A 20,642-nucleotide genomic window follows, 5' to 3' on the forward strand; every position below is an offset into this window, starting at 1 on the left:
ATCGTTACACCCCTACTTGTAAAGTTCGGTAGCTAAGTAACGTTATATGAAAATGATTGTAACAAACTTTTATTCGAAAAGTATCATCCAGATATTAGACCTGGCCACCATCACCAGTAAACAATAAATAGCGAGCGATATCGGGGGACCCTGATGTAAACAAGACGAAAGTATTTTTCTGGTCTGCATCCCCTAACAATTGTTTGTATTGAGCCGTATTGTATTGTACCCATTCTGCAATCTGTTAACAACATTAACCAGACTCTCGTTGTGTCTATTCTGCTAACGTTAACGTTACCTCTCGTGTCTATTCTACTAGCGTTAACGTTACCTCTCGTGTCTATTCTACTTAACATGAGGTAAACCTGTTTAAAATGGATGATGATTACCTCTCGTTGTCTATTCTACTAGCGTTAACGTTACTAGTACAAACAATCAATAGCGAGCGATATAACATTAACATCAACAATGTTTGTGTCCAGCAAGCTAGTCTCCCCATGTGTAACGTTATTAAGCATTAACTTATGTTGGAAATGACAATTATCTATTAATTAATGACGTGATGATTAAAGTATTTCCACTCTATTCATGATACCAGCGCCTCACATGTTATCATGTATCATCATTTTGTTGTAAGCCAACAAAATCAGCGATCTTTTTGAGAGACTAAACTCTCCGCTCTTGGTGGTAAATTGTGTTGATGTTGGTTTTGTTTCATCGACAAATGAGGCAGAACACGCAGTGAATGTATCCTTTTTTGTTTATTGCACTTTGTTCTTGCTGCAAATAAATAATGAATGCTAATGTTCATGTTCAAGCGAGGCAATTTAAAGATGGCGGGTTTCTGTTTTGTGCAGGACGTTCCCCCGTGTAGCGCAATGATAACGTGTGCCGCTTCTCTCTTCTGACCAATCAGTGGTCTGCAGTGTTTCACGTCACTTTTTCGTATCACTTCTACCCTGCTTGGAACCTCGAAAAAGCAGGTACTAAAAAAAGTACCAGGTACTAAACGCACATTTTGGCAATGGAAAACCGAAAAGGCTGAGTCGAGTCGAGTAGGTACTATGCAGTGGAAAAGGGACACACTAGTCACATGACTTGGTTGGGCGATTCTTTCTAAAATGTGAATCACGATTTTTCTCTTAAGAATTGAGATCACGATTCTCTCTCAATTCTTATTTCTTTCAATAAAATCATTAAAAAAGTTAAGTAAAAAGTTTAAAAATTTGTTTTTATTTTATTTTATTTTTTTGTAAAAAAAAATCATAACTTAGAAATGAGATTGCATAGGTCTATGAATCGAGATCGCGATTTTCTTTTTCCATTAATTGCCCAGCCCTTGCTGATTGGCTCGAACATGGTATGTTTGTAAATGGTGAACGGGTCTATATGACTGCTCTGAGGTCAGACGTTCTCTCTCAACTGGCTTCTTTCTCCTCTGTCCTCTTCTCCTCTGTCCTCTTCTTTTCTGTCCTCTTCTCCTCTGTCCTCTTCTCCTCTTCTCTTCTGCAGTGAGCCGGACTGGCAGGGTGTTTGTGGAGCAGCTCCCAACTCTGACGACCTGCAGGAAGCTGTGGCCACCAAGGATCTGTACATGTGAGTTTCGGAGAGCGAATCCAACCCAGGACCTTCTTGCTGTAAGGCAGTGCTTCTCAAACTTTTTCTGTCTGGCCCCCCTTTGGCGGACCAAAATATTTTGGGCCCCCCCCCCCTATATAGTCATGAAATGGACCATGTTTATATTTATTGAAATAACACCAATATCGTGACCTTTCAAATTGGCCCTATATTTTGTTTTCAGAGCTGTCATGGATGAAAAGCCAGCTTCCCACAGATACTGTATGTGGTGCTGAATGGTATCAACACCTTAACTGCTGCATCATGAGATACTTGGTGGGCCATGAGATGAGATACTTGGTACTCAGCACCACACTCTGAAACTAGCTCTCTAGGTGGTATCAGATGAGATTTCAAAGAGTTCTTCCAAGAGTTTGGATGGAGATGTGTCAGGAAGCTTTGTCTCAATGTTGTCTGTAAAGGTTTTTTTTATCCAGAGTAACTTCAAGTTCAAGTTCAAGTTCTTTAATAGTTGTCATACAGAAGTACAGAATACTTTCATACAAAATGCTTCTTACTGTTACGCTCCAGAGACTGTGCTAGACAAGATAGTATCAAATAACATAATAACATAATATAGCATGAATTTAGAAGAAGAAAAATGAGGTCACAGTGTTCGGTATAGACATATGTACAGTGTTCTGAGTTGCCATATAATATACAATACACAATACTATGCAGTGTACTAATGTACAGTACTATCTAGTGCAAAGCAGAAATGGGATGAGGTACAATTTTAGGTACAATTTACAGTAAGGTGTACGAGTTGTAGTGCAATCCTTCATCCATAAATATAAAGTGTGGGGAGTGGGTGCTACAGTGTGTTTGTTTAAAGTGGGTGTGTGCTATAAAGTGTGTGGAGTGGGTGCTACAGTGTGTTTGTTTAAAGTGAGTGTGTGCGTGTGGATGTGTGTGCTATGTGCGTTTGGTGGTTGTTGTTGTGTAGTGTTCATTCATTGTTCGTTTAGCAGCCTGATGGCCTGGGGATAGAAGCTTCTTCTGAGTCTTTCTGTGCTCGCCTTGAGACTCCGGTATCGCTTGACTGACCGCAGCAGTTCAAAGAGGCAGTTGTTCGGGTGACTGGAGTCTTTAATGATTCTCTTAGCCTTGCCCTTGCAACGCTTGTTGTAAATGTTCTGGAGGGTGGGGAGCCCCCCTCCAATTGTGCGTTCGGCTGAACGTGTCACTCTTTGTAGTCTGCTTCGGTCTTGTGCAGTGCTATTCCCAAACCAGGAGGTGATGTTGCCGGTCAAGATGCTCTCTATTGTACATGAGTAGAAGTTCTTAAGGATCTTCTGGCTGACTTGGAACTTCCTTAGGCGCCTGAGGAAGTAGAGGCGTTGTCGTGCCTTCTTCACAACACTGTCAATGTGTGTGGTCCATGTCAAGTCCTCGGATATGTAGGCTCCGAGGTACTTAAAGCTGTTGACTCTCTCAACCGGTGCCCCGTCGATGCTGAGGGGGCTGTAGTCCTTGACCCCCGACCTCCTGAAGTCCACAATCATCTCCTTTGTTTTGCTGACGTTCAGGGAGAGGCTGTTTTCCTGGCACCATCCCGCCAGGACCTTGACCTCTTCCAGGTAGGCCCTCTCGTCGTTGGCAGAGATCAGGCCCACCACCACTGTGTCGTCAGCAAATTTGATGATTGTATTGCTACTCCGCTGAGCCACACAGTCGTGTGTGTACAGGGAGTAGAGGAGGGGACTCAGAACACAGCCCACAACTTGGTGATCCTTTTCTGTGTTTTATTAAAGAATGATTTTCAGATTTTGAGAAATGGTATTTTCATGGAGAACAGTGCAGCTGCAACAGATAGCACTTTAGTGATAATCTTCTGTAATTTTTTTTTTTTTTTTTCTTTTTTTTTTTTTATAAATCTCAAGGCCCCCCCTGTCATGCCTCTGCGCCCCCCCTGGGGGGCGCGCCCCCCACTTTGAGAAACACTGCTGTAAGGCAACAGTGTTAAAGGAACACGCCAACATGTTGGGAAATTAGCTTACCGTCTTCTCCAGAGAGAGACAAGAAGATAGATACCAGTTTCCTCTCTGTGCGTTCAGTAGAAAGCTATCTGGCTGCAGGTTAGCCTAGCTTAGCACATTGAATGGAAGTGGACAGTGCCGGTTAGCCTAGGCATTGTCCCACTAACTCTTCTCCCGAAGGCTAACCGGCACTGTCCGCTTCCATTCATTGTGCTAAGCTAGGCTAACCTGCAGCCAGATAGCTTTCTACTGAACGCACAGAGAGGAAACTGGTATCTATCTTCTTGTCTCTCTCTGGAGAAGACGGTAAGCTAATTTCCCCAAATGTTGGCGTGTTCCTTTAAACCACTACACCAGCGTGCCTCCACCACATTCTTTGGGTAGCCGTGCAGTGCCGTCGACAAAGGAAACGCGCTGGGCAACTATGCAAAGCCCCAGTGTTCAAACTACCACTTTACATCTCCTCCGTCTGTCCCTTCTGTGTCGCCGTAGATACGTGGGTCACGGCGTAGGGGCTCGCTTCCTGGACGGCCAGAGGATCCTGAAGCAGGAGATGAGGGCGGCCTCCTTGCTGTTCGGCTGCAGCAGCGCTGCTCTGACGGTGCGCGGGGACCTGGAGGGCTCGGGCATCATCCTCCACTACCTCATGGCCGGCTGGTAAGATGCAGCGCCACACGTCGCATGGGGGGGGGCTGTGTTGAGTCTGGCTGCCCCGTGTTATGATGTCATCTGTCTTCCTCGCACAATCTAACCCACAATGCAAAGCATCTTAAGGTCATATTGTGCTTTTTCTCCTGAGCTTTAAAACACGCTGCTGAGTAGAATCGGCAGTGCACAGTTTTTGTTGATTTGATGGTTATGTTTCCGTGTGTAGACGACATGTTAAGAATTTGATCTTATAGAAATGGTCATTTTCATTCATGCACAATTTGACTTGGTGAAGGAAAGTGTTCAACACGGCTGCCTGTGAAATGATGCTTTTTCTAATGTAATCAACTTGCTGAAGACGCGTGTCATTTTGAAACACAGAAAAGACATGCGTCGTCATGGGAAAAGCATCCGTTCAGCGGTCCATCAGTTGATGACCTACAGTGTCTGACTGATGACCTGCAGTGTCTCTGCTTGATGACCTGCAGTGTCTCTGACTGATGACCTGCAGTGTCTCTGGTTGATGACCTGCAGTGTCTCTGGCTGATGACCTGCAGTGTCTCTGGTTGATGACCTGCAGTGTCTCTGGTTGATGACCTGCAGTGTCTCTGGTTGATGACCTGCAGTGTCTCTGACTGATGACCTGCAGTGTCTCTGACTGATGACCTGCAGTGTCTCTGGTTGATGACCTGCAGTGTCTCTGGTTGATGACCTGCAGTGTCTCTGACTGATGACCTGCAGTGTCTCTGGCTGATGACCTGCAGTGTCTTTGGTTGATGACCTGCAGTGTCTCTGCTTGATGACCTGCAGTGTCTCTGGTTGATGACCTGCAGTGTCTCTGGTTGATGACCTGCAGTGTCTCTGACTGATGACCTGCAGTGTCTCTGGCTGATGACCTGCAGTGTCTCTGACTGATGACCTGCAGTGTCTCTGGTTGATGACCTGCAGTGTCTCTGGTTGATGACCTGCAGTGTCTCTGACTGATGACCTGCAGTGTCTCTGGCTGATGACCTGCAGTGTCTCTGGCTGATGACCTGCAGTGTCTCTGGCTGATGACCTGCAGTGTCTCTGACTGATGACCTGCAGTGTCTCTGGCTGATGACCTGCAGTGTCTCTGGTTGATGACCTGCAGCGTCTCTGGTTGATGACCTGCAGTGTCTCTGCTTGATGACCTGCAGTGTCTCTGCTTGATGACCTGCAGTGTCTCTAGTGTCTCTGACTGATGACCTGCAGTGTCTCTGGCTGATGACCTGCAGTGTCTCTGGCTGATGACCTGCAGTGCAGCGTTTCCGTTAGCCGGTAATTACCGGTATTTGACCGGCAAAATCTGTTGAAGTCCGACATATTTAATCTCTCCGGTCTTAATGTCCGGTGAAAATAATTCCCTGAGTCTAAGCACAATTTGATTATTTGAATTGTATTAAAATAGGCTCAAATTAAATAGCCTATGCGATGAACTAAACAATCATTACATTTGTTTCATCGTTGCTTCTAATAATGACAACGACGTTGTCAGCGAGAGCTTAGTGCTGGGTGTGCGAATGCATGTGCAGCTGCAGAGCCGGAGCAGCAGCGGCACAGTGCAGTACTCCAATTCAGCCATTGGCAATTCAGCTGTTGGGTGGGGGCCGCTGCTGTGCGGTCCCCAGAAAAGAGCCAATAACAGCTGAATCTGCTGCTCTGCATCGACATACTCTCGCAAATAAGTCGTTGGGAGGTGGAGAGAGAGAGTCGTCACGCAAACCCACGATAATGTTGCCGTCTCTCTCTGCCAAATTTCTCAGTTCTTCGCTTGATATAATTAATACAAATGTCCAATATAACGGAATTCGTTAGCTCATAAAAATGTGATTATAACAGACTGCCGTTTATTAATGTCGGGCGACTGCCCACAGACACCTATTTGATTTAAAGTCGGCAGCAGCACGGAGTCTCAGGACTTATTTTATTTGGAATATAATGACTTTATACGCAAAAGTAGCCTAGTTTTAAGTAAAAATATTATAAATCTACATGCCTTGATGATGTCATTCTTTTGTTTTGTTGTCATTCTTTTGCCTATCAATTGTTTTTAAGCTCAATAAACTCTGACCGGAATTTCTCTCATTTGACACCGAGGCCGGCAACAATTTTTTCTAACGAAACCCTGCTGCAGTGTCTCTGCTTGATGACCTGCAGTGTCTCTAGTGTCTCTGGTTGATGACCTGCAGTGTCTCTGGTTGATGACCTGCAGTGTCTCTAGTGTCTCTGGTTGATGACCTGCAGTGTCTCTGGTTGATGACCTGCAGTGTCTCTGGTTGATTACCTGCAGTGTCTCTGCTTGATGACCTGCAGTGTCTCTAGTGTCTCTGGTTGATGACCTGCAGTGTCTCTAGTGACTGATGACCTGCAGTGTCTCTGGTTGATGACCTGCAGTGTCTCTGGTTGATGACCTGCAGCATATGGTTGATGACCTGCAGTGTCTCTGGTTGATGACCTGCAGTGTCTCTGGTTGATGACCTGCAGTGTATCTGGTTGATGACCTGCAGTGTCTCTGGTTGATGACCTGCAGTGTCTCTGACTGATGACCTGCAGCATATGGTTGATGACCTGCAGTGTCTCTGGTTTATGACCTGCAGTGTCTCTGGTTGATGACCTGCAGTGTCTCTGACTGATGACCTGCAGTGTCTCTGGTTGATGACCTGCAGTGTCTCTGCTTGATGACCTGCAGTGTCTCTAGTGTCTCTGGTTGATGACCTGCAGTGTCTCTAGTGACTGATGACCTGCAGTGTCTCTGGTTGATGACCTGCAGTGTCTCTGGTTGATGACCTGCAGCATATGGTTGATGACCTGCAGTGTCTCTGGTTGATGACCTGCAGTGTCTCTGGTTGATGACCTGCAGTGTATCTGGTTGATGACCTGCAGTGTCTCTGGTTGATGACCTGCAGTGTCTCTGACTGATGACCTGCAGCATATGGTTGATGACCTGCAGTGTCTCTGGTTGATGACCTGCAGTGTCTCTGGTTGATGACCTGCAGTGTCTCTGACTGATGACCTGCAGTGTCTCTGCTTGATGACCTGCAGTGTCTCTGCTTGATGACCTGCAGTGTCTCTGCTTGATGACCTGCAGTGTCTCTGCTTGATGACCTGCAGTGTCTCTAGTGTCTCTGGTTGATGACCTGCAGTGTCTCTAGTGTCTGGTTGATGACCTGCAGTGTCTCTGGTTGATGACCTGCAGTGTCTCTGGTTGATGACCTGCAGTGCCTCTGCTTGATGACCTGCAGTGCCTCTGCTTGATGACCTGCAGTGTCTCTGGTTGATGACCTGCAGCATCTGTCTCACGCCGGTCTCTCCTCTCCCTCTCAGCCCGTTGTTCCTGGGGAACCTGTGGGACGTGACGGACCGGGACATCGACCGCTTCACCAAAGCCCTGCTGGAGTCCTGGATGTCTGCGGGGCCTGGAGCCGCCCTCCTGGACCACATGGGCCCGTCCCGCCTGGCCACCCACCTCAAGCACCTCGTAGGGGCCGCACCCGTGGTCTACGGCCTCCCAATCCACTTGCGATAGGACGTCTTATCCTCTCAACCAGATTTTTATAAACAACATAATTGATTCTTGATGCATCAGACATGAAAATATGTGTTTTTTTTTATCGTTTCAATTTAGCTTCAAGCCTGAATCTTTTATTTTATTTAAATAGATGCTTTTATTGTAAGTGTTTTTTATGAATTTTATGAATAAAGATTGTGCAAATCTCAACATGCTGGTTTATGTTCATATCTGCTCAATGGTAATTAAACCCTCTGAGGTCTACGTTGTCGTATATGACATAAAAGCACTTACCATTTTTAGAATATATATTTATCTGCGATGCTGGATTCTCACTTTGTTTGTTTTTGTTTGCTAGCATACAGTTTTAGCTTTTGGCAACTGCGCTTACCGTCTTCTCCAGAGTCGGGACAAGAAGATGGATACCAATTTCCCCTGTGTGTTCAGTAGAGAGCTATCCGGCTGCAATGTAACTGCAGTGGTGATGTCATAATAGAACCGGTTATAACAGGCTAGAATGCCCTGGTTCATTGTGATGTCATAATAGATCGCCCTGTGTGGGCGGTCCTGCGGCCTTGTGATGTCATAATAGATCGCCACTAGTGTATAAATAGGGAGAGCCCGTAAGGTTCGTCCTTTCACTCCTCACCATCTTCAGACAAGCCACATCGACACCAAGCTCCATAACAGTCCTCTCATATTGCATGCAGTCAATAAGGTACGTTTGGGACCGTACTGCGCTTGTAGTTAAGTTCAGTGGGTTAACAACCACCCTTGTAACGACCGATAAATTGTATGTATGTTGTTATGGTTTGATCCGTGATTGATTGTATTTCATGTATGTTTTCACAGTTTTACGGTTCGGAATAAAGATGTTCTCTTCGAACGGAAATAAAGCCAATCAGTAAACATCAAAGACGAGTTGCTTCATCATTGCAAGAGGGACAGTTACAGTAAAACTTAATGCACCACGATGACCGTGCAATTCTAGACCATCGAACATCCACAACCTTCCGGAACCTTCTAGAACATCGAACATCCACAACCTTCCGGAACATTCTAGAACATCGAACATCCACAACCTTCCGGAACATTCTAGAACATCGAACATCCACAACCTTCCGGAACATTCTAGAACATCGACCATCCTGGCATTACATCAAGATGTCTGATAGTGGCAGCCCGTCCAAGACGGTGGTGGAGGAGAAGATCACATCCTGGGCAGAGGGCCGAGTACGCAGGCTGACGGCCGCGGCTCAAGAACGGCAGGATGAGCGAAGGACAAAGATTGAACGGAAGTTCTCTAAGTACCAGGAGGCATGGAAGGCGGCGATGCGGAAGGCCGAGGCAGAGCTGAGCGTCACGGGCGCATGTGCCCCAGCAGGCATACTCGACGCAATGCACCACATCACTGCAGTTGGCGTCGCCAACAAGAAGCTGGTGGCGGCCTTTGAGGAGTGGAAGCGCGTGGAAGTGCCGGAAGACTCCGTACGGCAAACCATCGACCGCTGCAGACAGCGGACATCGCAAGGAAGCTGTTCGCGGCAACAGAGCCCATACAGGGCGAGCTGGAAGACGCAGACATGCTCGAGAGCTTGTCGGTAGCCTCAGGAAAGACAGGCACCAGCTCGCGCCAGAGGCACTCCGCCGCATCCGACGCTACATCATCCGGCAAGACAGGCAGCAGCCCTCGCCGCAGGTACACCGCCGCCGCTGAGGTGCGGTCTCTACAAGCCCTCGTAGAGGGCCTGCGAGAGCAAGAGGAGCACAGTGAAGCAATGCGGAAACTGGTAGCCGAAGATGCACAGGCAAGGGCACAAGTGGCGGCAGACAACGCCGGAAGAAAGGTGCAGCAGGCAGCTGAAAGCGCGGAAAGACAAGGAAGGCTAGAGGCTAAACGCAGAGAAGGAGTACGAATGGAAGCCATGCGGAAGCTAAGTGCGGCTCAAGCAGCTCAAGCAGCCAGCAAAGGTGACGACCCAGCTGTATACGGACGGGAGTGGCCCGAAGGGAGTTTCATAGGCGCTAGGGTAAAAGAGGAAGGCCCGTCTCCAGCACCGCTGCAGGCAGCCCCAAGACAGTCACCTCAACTGCGAGCTGCACCACCAGCAGGGCCAGAAAGGGACCAGGCGCCAGCGTCTCCAGCACCGCTGCATGCAGCCCCAAGCCAGCCACCGCCACAGCCAGCGGTAGCACCAGCAGGGCCAGAAGGGGACCAGGCGCCAGCGTCTCCAGCACCGCGGCATGCAGCCCCAAGCCAGCCACTTCAACAGCGCGCTGCAACATCAGCAGGGCCAGAAGGGGAACAGGCGCCAGCGCAGGCAGACAGCACAGCAGCTCTCATCCAAGGGCTCACCGAAGCCATCAATGCCAGTCGTGTGCCTATACCAGTACCCGTAGTGTTCAATGGCGACCCACTAACCTACCACGCCTGGAGGGCGTCCTTTCTGACGCTGGTGGACAGGAAGCGCATAGCACCCGCAGAGAAGTTATACTATCTACGCGAGTACGTTAGGGGACACGCCAAAACGGCCATAGAAAGCTACTGCGTGCAAGGCACAGAGGACGCCTATCAGGCAGCATTGCAGCTCTTAGCGGAGAGATATGGAACTCCATTCCTGCTTGCCGATGCATTCAGAGCGAAGCTTGATGCGTGGCCCAAGATAAGCGCCAACGGTAGTGCTGAACTTCAAGAACTCGCCGACTTTTTGCGCAGCTGTGAGGCTGCCATGCCGCAGATCCAGGAGCTGGAAATCCTTAATGATTGCCGCGAGAACCAAAAAATACTCGCTAAACTCCCAGGCGGGGTGACGGCAAGATGGAATACGAAAGTCGTAGACATAGACGACGCAAAGCACAGGTTCCCGAGCTTCAGCGAGTTTGTCCAGTTCCTCACACGTGAAGCCAAAATCGCGTGCAACCCAGTAACCTCGTTTCGTGCCCTGAACCCACGGGACGGGATGAGGGAACAGGGCGCAAGACGCAGGGACCCTGGCGCACGAGTCTTAACAGCTAGCGCCCATGAGACAGCCGGCGCCACACGCTGCATCCTTTGTGCCGCGAGCGGCCATAGCCTACAGGAGTGTGGCAAGTTTAGGCAGAAGAGCAAGGTTGACCGGAACACGTTTGCTCGCGAAAGGCAGTTGTGCTTCGAGTGTCTGGAGCCCGGCCATACCGCCAGGGACTGTAGAGATAGACGACCCACCATGGAGGAAAGGTCGGACGCAAGGAACCGGGCTACGTACATAACCAGAGGTACAAATACGCCGCCACACCAGGCAACGTCATTTAGAGTCATCCAGAAGGATGGGGGCACGCATACCTCCACAATAGTGCCAGTGTGGGTCTCCGCTACAGCGGAGCCCAGCCGGGAAGTCCTGGTGTATGCAATCCTCGATAATCAAAGTGACACCACCTTCATCCTCGAGAAGACAGCAAGGACTCTTAACATCAAGGGGCGAAACAGTGCAGTTACAGCTCTCGACACTGGCTTCCAGAAACACAGTTGTGTCCTGTTGGAAACTAGCTGGCCTACAAGTAAGAGGATTCCAGTCAACCAAGCTAATTCCTCTGCCAGTGACTTATTCAAGAGACTTTATCCCGGCAAACAGAGGCCATATTCCCACCCCAGGGACAGCGAAGGCATGGGGCCATCTGGCACATCTAGCAGAGAATATCGCGCCCAAACAACGCTGTGAGGTCGGCCTGCTAATTGGCTACAACTGCCCTCAAGCCACTAATCACGGTGGGAGGGGAGGACCACCAGCCGTTTGCAGTGCAAACAGATTTAGGCTGGAGCGTGGTGGGATATGGAACCCCGGGGCTCCACTATGGAGATACCATCGGACTCAGTCACCACGTCCTGGTAAAGCAAGTGAGGCCAGGGTTACCGGCCTCGGCAGGGCTCACCAGGGAAGTGCACTATGTCAATAGGACCCAGATCAAAGAAGTCGTGCTACCGACAGACGTACTAAAGAGACTGGAGGCCGACTTCTCGGAAAGAGCGGCAGAGGCCAACCCTATATCGCAAGAGGATCTACGGTTCATGTCGGAACTGAAGAAGGGCATCAAGCTAAAGAGCAACGGTCATTATGAAATGCCGCTGCCCTTTAAGAAGGAAAGGCCTAAGTTACCGGATAATAAGATCTGTGCCATCCATCGGCTCAACAGCCTAGAGAGGATGCTGCGGAAAGATGCGCAGTACTACCAGGACTACAAGACCTTCATGGAGGCGACCATAACCCGCGGAGACGCAGAGCGGGTCCCCGAGGAACACATCGGCAAGACGCCAGTGTGGTACATCCCACATCATGGGGTGTATCATCCACAAAAGCCTGGGAAGATACGGGTGGTCTTCGATTGCTCCGCCAAGTATCAAGGCGTATCCTTGAATGACCATCTGCTGACAGGCCCAGAGTTGACCAACGCCTTGGTGGGAGTGCTGTGTCGCTTTCGACGAGGGCCCGTGGCAATCATGTGCGACATAGAACGCATGTTCCATCAGTTCCATGTCAAGGCAGAAGACCAAGATTACCTCCGATTCCTTTGGTGGGATGATGGAAACCTAGACGACCGACCGTCCATCTATCGGATGAGGGTCCATCTGTTTGGGGCAGCTTCGTCACCGGGCTGTGCAAACTACGGACTCAAGCACATCGCGGCCGCAGGACGAGGAACCTTCAGTGACGACACTAAGGTTTATCCAAAGGAATTTCTACGTTGATGACGGACTGGCTAGCGTAGCATCTGTCGACCAAGCCATCCAGCTGGTGAAAGAAGCAAGAGCGCTTTGCAGCACAGGCAACCTCCGGCTGCATAAGTTCATCTCTAACAGCAAGGCAGTCCTAGCCACAATCCCAGGGGAAGAGTGTGCCGAAGTTCCCAGCGACAAGGATATGGCACTAGGGGAGCTGCACCTGGAGAGAGTACTCGGGGTGCAGTGGTGCGTGGCGGCGGACGAGTTCCAGTTCCGAGTGACCGTCAAAGAGAATCAGAGTACCCGACGCGGAGTCCTGTCCACGGTCGCTTCGGTATACGATCCGCTGGGATTTGTGGCGCCCTTCATCCTGGGAGGCAAGCAGATCCTACAACAGATGTGCCGGGACAAGCTCAGTTGGGACGACCCGCTACCCGATGACCTACGACCACGGTGGGAGTGCTGGCTCCGAGACCTCCACAAGCTGGCAGGGGCGAAGATTCCAAGATGCTACGTGCCATTAAGCTTCAAGGTTCAGCACTACGAACTGCACCACTTCGCCGATGCCAGTATGGACGGCTATGGAGTGTGCTCGTACCTTCGAGCAGTGAGTAATTCAAACGAAGCCCACTGTACCTTAGTACTGGGAAAATCAAGAGTCGCTCCCACTAAGGTCACAACCATACCCAGGCTCGAGTTGGCAGCAGCGGTGTTAGCCGTCCGCATCAGTGATATGCTCAAGAAGGAACTGGAAGTCGAGTGCCTACGAGAAGTATTTTGGACGGATTCCAGGGTTGTACTGGGGTACATCAATAACGAAGCCAGAAGGTTTCACGTGTTCGTAGCAAATCGCGTAGAACGAATCAAGCAAAGCACAGAGGCTACACAATGGAGGTACGTGGCGTCGGAAGACAATCCAGCCGACCATGCTTCAAGGGGGCTCGCAGCAGATCCACTGATAGCCTCTAACTGGGTCTCCGGCCCAGACTTTCTTTGGCAGGACGGGCTACCAAGCGGAGAAGGCAAGGTGGGAGAGATTGCAAGTGACGACCCGGAAGTTAGGAAGGCCCAAGTGCTCACCACAGGGGTGAAGGAAGTCTGGCCGCTGCTAGAGCGCGTACACAAGTTCTCAGACTGGTCCAGACTGGTGAAAGCTATCGCCAGACTCCAGCGCCACGTAAAGGAAAGGAAAGGGCTCCAGCCAAAGTCCTGTGAAGCCACCAGCCTAGAGGAAAGAAGAGAAGCGGAGCTAACCATAATCAAGATGGTGCAAGGAGCAACCTTTGCGCAAGACATACTGGCACCCCAGAGCCAACAGGAGAACCCATTCAAGGGCAGAGCCACTACGCTGCACCGGTTAGGGCCATTCCTGGACGACCACGGCGTCCTCAGAGTTGGCGGACGCCTAACGCACGCCGCCCTAGATCCACAGGTGAAGCATCCAGCTGTCCTTCCAAAGGACAGTTATGTGTCGGGCTTACTCGTCAAGCACTATCACGAGAGAGTGCACCATCAAGATGACCATGAATGCACTCCGATCCAACGGTATATGGATACTAGGCGGCAGCAAAGCAGCATCATCCCATATCTACAAGTGCATTACGTGCAGGAAGTTCAGACGATGCACGGAACAGCAGAGAATGGCAGATCTCCCGGAGGAACGCATGGAAACTGCGCCGCCATTCACCTACTGCGGGATGGACTGTTTTGGACCATTCCACGTAAAGGAAGGCAGGAAAGAGCTAAAGCGTTACGGATTGTTACTTACATGCATGTGTTCCCGAGCCGTCCACATCGAAATGCTCGATGACTTGACCACGGATGCCTTCATTAATGCGCTGCGCGCTTTCATCGCCATTCGGGGAAACGTACGCCAGATAAGAAGCGATCAAGGCACAAACTTCGTTGGCGCACGAGGAGAGTTCGCTAGAGCACTGAAAGAAATGGATCCGGAAGAGTGCAAGGAACTTGGATGCGAGTTCATCCTGAACACCCCTGCGGCAAGTCATATGGGGGGTGCCTGGGAAAGACAAATCTGCACCATCCGAAGCGTCTTGACGGCCATTCTAGCGCAGTCAGCCACACAACTTGACTGCGCCTCTCTACGTACGTTCCTATATGAAGTCATGGCGGTGGTAAACAGCCGACCTCTGACCGTCGAGTGCCTCAATGATCCATCCAGCCCAGAGCCTCTGACACCAAACCACATCCTGACCATGAAGTCCACAATCCTCGCTCCGCCGCCCGGAAGGTTCGTCAAGGAAGATCTGTACCTCCGCAAAATATGGCGGCGAGTGCAACTCTTAGCCAACCACTTCTGGACCAGATGGAAGAAGGAGTACCTCATGACACTCCAACCGAGACAGAAGTGGACCAAGGATCGGAGGAACGCAAGGGTCGACGACATCGTACTCCTACAGCATGAGTCCACACCACGTAACCAGTGGAGGATGGCTAAGGTTATCGAAGTGTGTCCAGGGATAGACGGGAGAGTGCGACGCCTTAAGTTGCTTATCAGCCACCCCAAGCTAGATAAGAAAGGCAAGCGCATCTCCGCACCAGTCGTCCTGGAGAGGCCCATCCATAAGACGGTGACGCTGGTGGAAGCAGAATGACGCCTCTTGGGCCCTCTAGCTGTCTCCCATATGACTTGCCAGGTCCTTTCTGGCCCTGCTGGTGGTGCAGCTCGCAGTTGAGGTGACTGTCTTGGGGCTGCCTGCAGCGGTGCTGGAGACGGGCCTTCCTCTTAGCACAAATGAATGGAAGTCGATACGGACCAGCTAGCCTAGTTGTTGGTCAAAAACACCCCTCCCAGAGGTTATGCTAGGCTAGTGGTCTGTATCCGCTTCCATTCATTTGTGCTAAGCTACTAAAGCTAGGCTAGCTTTCAGCCGCAATTGCTTTCTACTGAACGCACAGAGGAAATTGGTGTTTTATCTTCTTCCGAATTTGACCAAGAGGATCAATAAAGGAATATCTTGTCTTGGTAGATGTCTAGATAATACCTAGCTGTTGTTTCAACATGATTTCATTAGCTATATGTTTAATCAACGGCTATGTTATGATGCCAACATTCACTTTTGAACCAAATTTTACCAGATTTTTGCCTTGATGCTGTTTAGAATAGATGCCCATCTCAATTTCAAATGCAAGTCTATCATCAAGCGATATCATTTCATTTTTCATCATCAGCCTGACGTTATCATTGTGAATGGGTCTGAGCTCGAAAAGGGCAAATACCACCGCCTATCGTCTCCCGGATGGTAATGCACATAATTGTATTGGATTGGCTGGGGTTGTGCATCAGAAAAAAAGTCCGTTCCGGGGTTTTCCCATCTCGGGCAAGCAGTATCGTGTTACCAGATTGACTGAGGACCCTCAGAGCAGCGTCGATTATGTGTTTCGTACTATAATGTTGGATCAATAAACACGATCAATATTTGGAATGGCGATCAGGAATTGGATTAATCTTTTTGCAGAACATCTGATGTGAGGTAAGGACTCTATTTTACCAGTATTGGGTTAATCAGATGTTTTTTTCTCAGCCATCGCAGCGTGTGTGTGTGTGTAGGACTTTAGCGCTGACCATGACCAGGTCATGGATAATAGATTTTTCAGCCCGCTTCTCTAGCGTGCATAAGTACACACATACTATCGATAATCTAGCGTTTATTTGAAAACATTCATAAATCAGCCGAAAAATTACAACGTGTTTCGTGTATTCCACTAAAGAGCTATTATCGCGGAATTTCTCTGCAATTACTAGAACTCTCCAAAATATACTCGTATTCAAAACGGTTTAAAGCGGAAATGTACCAATGAAAAGATGATCCGTTTCATACATGTTGACTGCAAGCAAGTCATTGATAAGCGAGGGGTGTTTTAGACCCATAGCCATAATTTAAGATATAGTTTAAGCCTTCGAAAATTTCCCCGACCTCCCATTGACTTCAGCGCTGGAACGGCCATATGGTCAAAGGGGCGTGGCACTCAATGTGTTAGGTTTCAACCACAACGAAAATATCATTAAAGACTACCCATTTCAATAAAATAATATTTGACGGCAACTATCACTTTTCAGAACACTGGCCTTCAAGGACTATTTTCACACAAATGCACTGCAACAGGACATAGACTTGGGTCCAAATATAAGGTTTAAGTTGAAACGGTTATGAACACCATGTTAGCTTGTTAAAGGGGAACTATTTTACTATTTCTTTCACTATTTGGGCACTTTTACACAATTCCTGTGAGTCTATGGAACACCTCTGTAATATATATATTTTTTTTATTCATTGTTTTGTATTTCTAATCAAGTCCTCAAAAACAGCATTTTTCTACCTCAAGATCTCGAGCCGTTTTGAGCCTGGGCTCCAGGTCCAGCCACTGTGTGCAGCTCATCTTGTATCTCAACATTAACATGCAGCGGTGTCTTTCTGACATCACAAATCATCACATTTTCAAATGACTCAGTTCAGTGAGGGTGAATATTGTGAGAGGAGAATTGGAAGAATGCGCCAATATGAGAATTTTGAGACATAGATCATATTAATATAAGTTCACATAGCTAGGAAACAATGCTAAACACTCAAAAAGGCCATTTATAAGATAGTTCCCCTTTAATGTTCGCTGCATTTTCTCCTTTAATTACCTCGTCACGTCACTCGGTAAGAAAACACAGCAAATCAACCAGCGTGTGTTCATGCAGGTTGGGAAACCATGGATTCATCATCATGGATTCAAACATCAACATAATTTGACTAACTATTAATAGAAACCATGAATATTTATCCCAAATTGTTGATTATGTTGATGGCAGAGCAAGTGCTTTTACTACACCCTCTTTAGGAGTCATCCCATACACCCTCTCTAGGAGTCATCCCACATACACCCTCTCTAAGAGTCATCCCATACACCCTCTCTAGGAGTCATCCCACATACACCCTCTCTAGGAGTCATCCCATACACGCTCTCTAGGAGTCATCCCATTGGCAGCGCTTGAATCCGTTCCATGCCAGTCAAGACATGTGAGGTCAATTTTAAACGCTCCGCCCCCTGGTTCACACAGGAACTGAGGAAAATGAAAAGAGCTGGTCGTGCCCTGGAACGTCGACTCAGACACTCTGGACTCACTGTCCACAAACTGGCTTTCCGTGACCAAAGGCGTACTGCAAGTCCCTGAAAGATGCACGGTCAAACTTCTACTCCAACCTCATCAATAAAAACACTGGCAACTCTAAGCAGCTTTTTTCCACCATAAATCACCTACTGAAGCCACTACCATCCATCCACCACGAGAGAGAAGAACACGCTAGACCACTGTTATTCCCCGTTCAGAGCCGGCTACAAGGCAGTAGCCGCTCCGCCATTAACGGGGTCCTCAAGCTCGAGTGACCACGACTCCATCTTGCTATTCCCCGCATACCAACAAAGATCACGTGACGCCATCGTGTCACGTGAGACAAAGAAGTGGACTGACGAATCAGAGGCCACGCTCCAGGACGTGTTAGCAGACACGGATTGGGATATGTTCCAAGGCAGCGCCAGTGGCGTCAGCGAGCTCGCAGACACAGTGGTGAGCTACATAACAACAATAGCTGATAGTATCGTTCTCACGAAAAAGGTGCAGGTTTTCCCAAACCAGAAACCGTGGGTGGACAGTACTATTAGAGCAGCTCTGAACTCTCGCACCACCGCCTACAACCTGGGTAGAGAGTCAGGAAACATGGAGGAGTATAAGGCTTCAGTCTATACTCTACGCAAGGCTGTTAAACTTGCTAAGAGGACATATGCTGACAAACTGGAGACACAAATGGCACAAAACGACACAAGGATTATGGCAGGGACTGAAGACAATAACTGACTACAAAGTCAGCGCCCCCTCAATGGGGAGCGACGACGCCTCCCTCGCGGACAAGCTCAACACCTTCTACGCTCGGTTTGGTGTAGACAGTGGCGCTGCTGGCTCTCCGGCTAGTGACGTCACTGGCGCGCCGGCTGTTGTGGAGGGGGGGGGGGGCAACCGCGGGGGGGCGGCACGCTCTCTCGTTGTCGGAACACAGTGTGAGAAAAGCATTTATGCAGGTAAACACCAGGAAGGCTGCTGGCCCAGATGGTATAACAGGACGCATACTTAAGTCCTGTGCCAACCAGCTGGCCCCGGTGTTCACCGCCATATTTAATCAATCCCTGGCGGAGTCAGTGGTCCCTGCCTGCTTCAAGATGTCTACCATCATCCCTGTACCGAAGAAACCCTCCCCAACATGTCCAAATGACTACAGACCGGTGGCACTCACCTCTGTGGTCATGAAATGTTTCGAGAGGCTGGTCAAGGACCACATTTGTGCCTCCCTCCCCAGTGATATGGACCCTATGCAATTTGCATACAGGACAAACGGGTCCATTGACGACGCGGTCTCCCAGGTACTGCACAGCACCCTCTCTCACCTTGACCGTCAGAAGGGGGGCTATGTGAGACTGTTGTTCATTGACTACAGCTCAGCGTTCAACACCATAGTCCCCACCAGACTGGTGGACAAGCTGATCGAGCTAGGTCTGAGCTCCGCCCTGAGCGCCTGGGTACTGGACTTCCTGAGCGAAAGACCCCAGGCGGTCAGGGTGGGGGGTCAGACCTCCAACACCATCACCCTGAGCATCGGGTCCCCCCAGGGCTGTGTTCTGAGCCGCCTGCTGTACTCACTCTACACACACGATTGTGTGGCCAAGTTCAGCTCCAACTCCATAGTGAAGTTCGCAGACGACACGGTGGTGGTGGGGCTGATCTCGGACAACGACGAGAAGGCCTACCGGGAGGAGGTTGAGGTACTGGAATGCTGGTGCCAGGACAACAGCCTGCTCCTGAACATTGGTAAAACCAAGGAGCTGATCGTGGATTATAGGAGAGGACAGCAGGAGACGCACACACCAATGATGATTAACGGGGCTACCGTGGACAGGGTGAGCAGCTTTAAGTACCTGGGGGTCCACATCTCAGAGGATCTGACATGGTCAACACACATAGACACAGTAGTAAAGAAGGCGAAACAGCGCCTCTACCACCTGAGACAGTTAAGGAAGTTCAGAGTATCGGGGAAGATACTCCAGTCCTTCTACTCAGGGGCTGTAGAGAGCATCTTGACCGGAAACATCACTGCCTGGTATGGAAACAGCACGGCACAGGACAAGAAGGCCCTACAGAGAGTGGTGCGCTCAGCCGAGCGTACCACGGGTATTGCACTACCTCCCCTGCAGGTTCTATACAACAAGAGGTGCAAATCCAGAGCCTGCAGAATAATGAAAGACCCCCACCACCCCAATAACAGCCTGTTTCAGCTGCTGAGGTCAGGCAGACGCCTGCGAACCCCAGCTACTAGGACAGAGAGGCTTAGGCTTAGCTTCTTCCCCCAGGCCATCAGAGTCCTGAACAATGAACATTGAGTACCACAGAACACTGAACTATCCACACATAAGCACACATGAGCACACACACGACACGCACGCTGTGCACGCTCACATTTACATTTAGTCATTTAGCTGACGCTTTTATCCAAAGCGACTTACAAGTTCTGTACGACAAGAAAGCAAGAAGGGTACAACTCTATCAGCTGAGTAACAATGTTCATCAAGTGTTGCGTGTTACAGTGTAGGTTAGTTTATTAGGACAAGTGCATGACAGTAAGGTTAGTCAGGGTTAAAAAAAAATTTAAATCATTTCAGATAATGGTTGAAGAAGTGAGTCTTTAGTCGACGGCGAAAGATTGGACGGGATTCCACTGTCCTAACTGGGATGGGTAGTTCATTCCACCATTGTGGGGCAAGGACTGAGAATAGGCGGCTTCTCTTTGATGACCCTCCGCTCACACACTAGCAGCCACTTTAACACTTTAACATGAGCGGGCACACACTCATGCCGCACACACGCACACTTATGGCCAAAAGGAAAGGCCACTTTAAATTAGTATAACAGGAACAGTGTATTGCACTACCAAAGCTACCTAGCATGTCCTATATGCTCTGTAAATAACTATGTACAGATACCGAGATGTCACACCATGTTACCTGTTTATTGCACAATGTTATTTTTTTTATTGGATTCTATTATATGTTGTACCACTGTATTGCACATCGTTGCGGGCAAGACCACCCACATTTCATTGTATACTTGTATGCCGTG

The 20,642-nt window shown here is 49.1% G+C and overlaps 1 protein-coding gene across 1 annotated transcript in view; it reads left to right on the plus strand.

Annotated features, from left to right (window-relative positions):
- espl1 (extra spindle pole bodies like 1, separase) overlaps positions 1-7,970 on the plus strand; it is a 77,953-nt gene extending 69,983 nt beyond the window's left edge. The window contains exons 30-32 of the mRNA XM_084317574.1: positions 1,513-1,596; positions 4,089-4,253; positions 7,590-7,970. Of these exons, the coding sequence (XP_084173700.1) occupies positions 1,513-1,596; positions 4,089-4,253; positions 7,590-7,791 (451 nt within the window). The 3' untranslated portion in view covers positions 7,792-7,970. The remainder of the gene's footprint in view (positions 1-1,512; positions 1,597-4,088; positions 4,254-7,589) is intronic.
- Positions 7,971-20,642: the final 12,672 nt, after the last annotated feature.

This window comes from Notolepis coatsorum (genome assembly GCF_963971535.1).
Source record: "Notolepis coatsorum genome assembly, chromosome: 6".
Taxonomy (NCBI): domain Eukaryota; kingdom Metazoa; phylum Chordata; class Actinopteri; order Aulopiformes; family Paralepididae; genus Notolepis; species Notolepis coatsorum.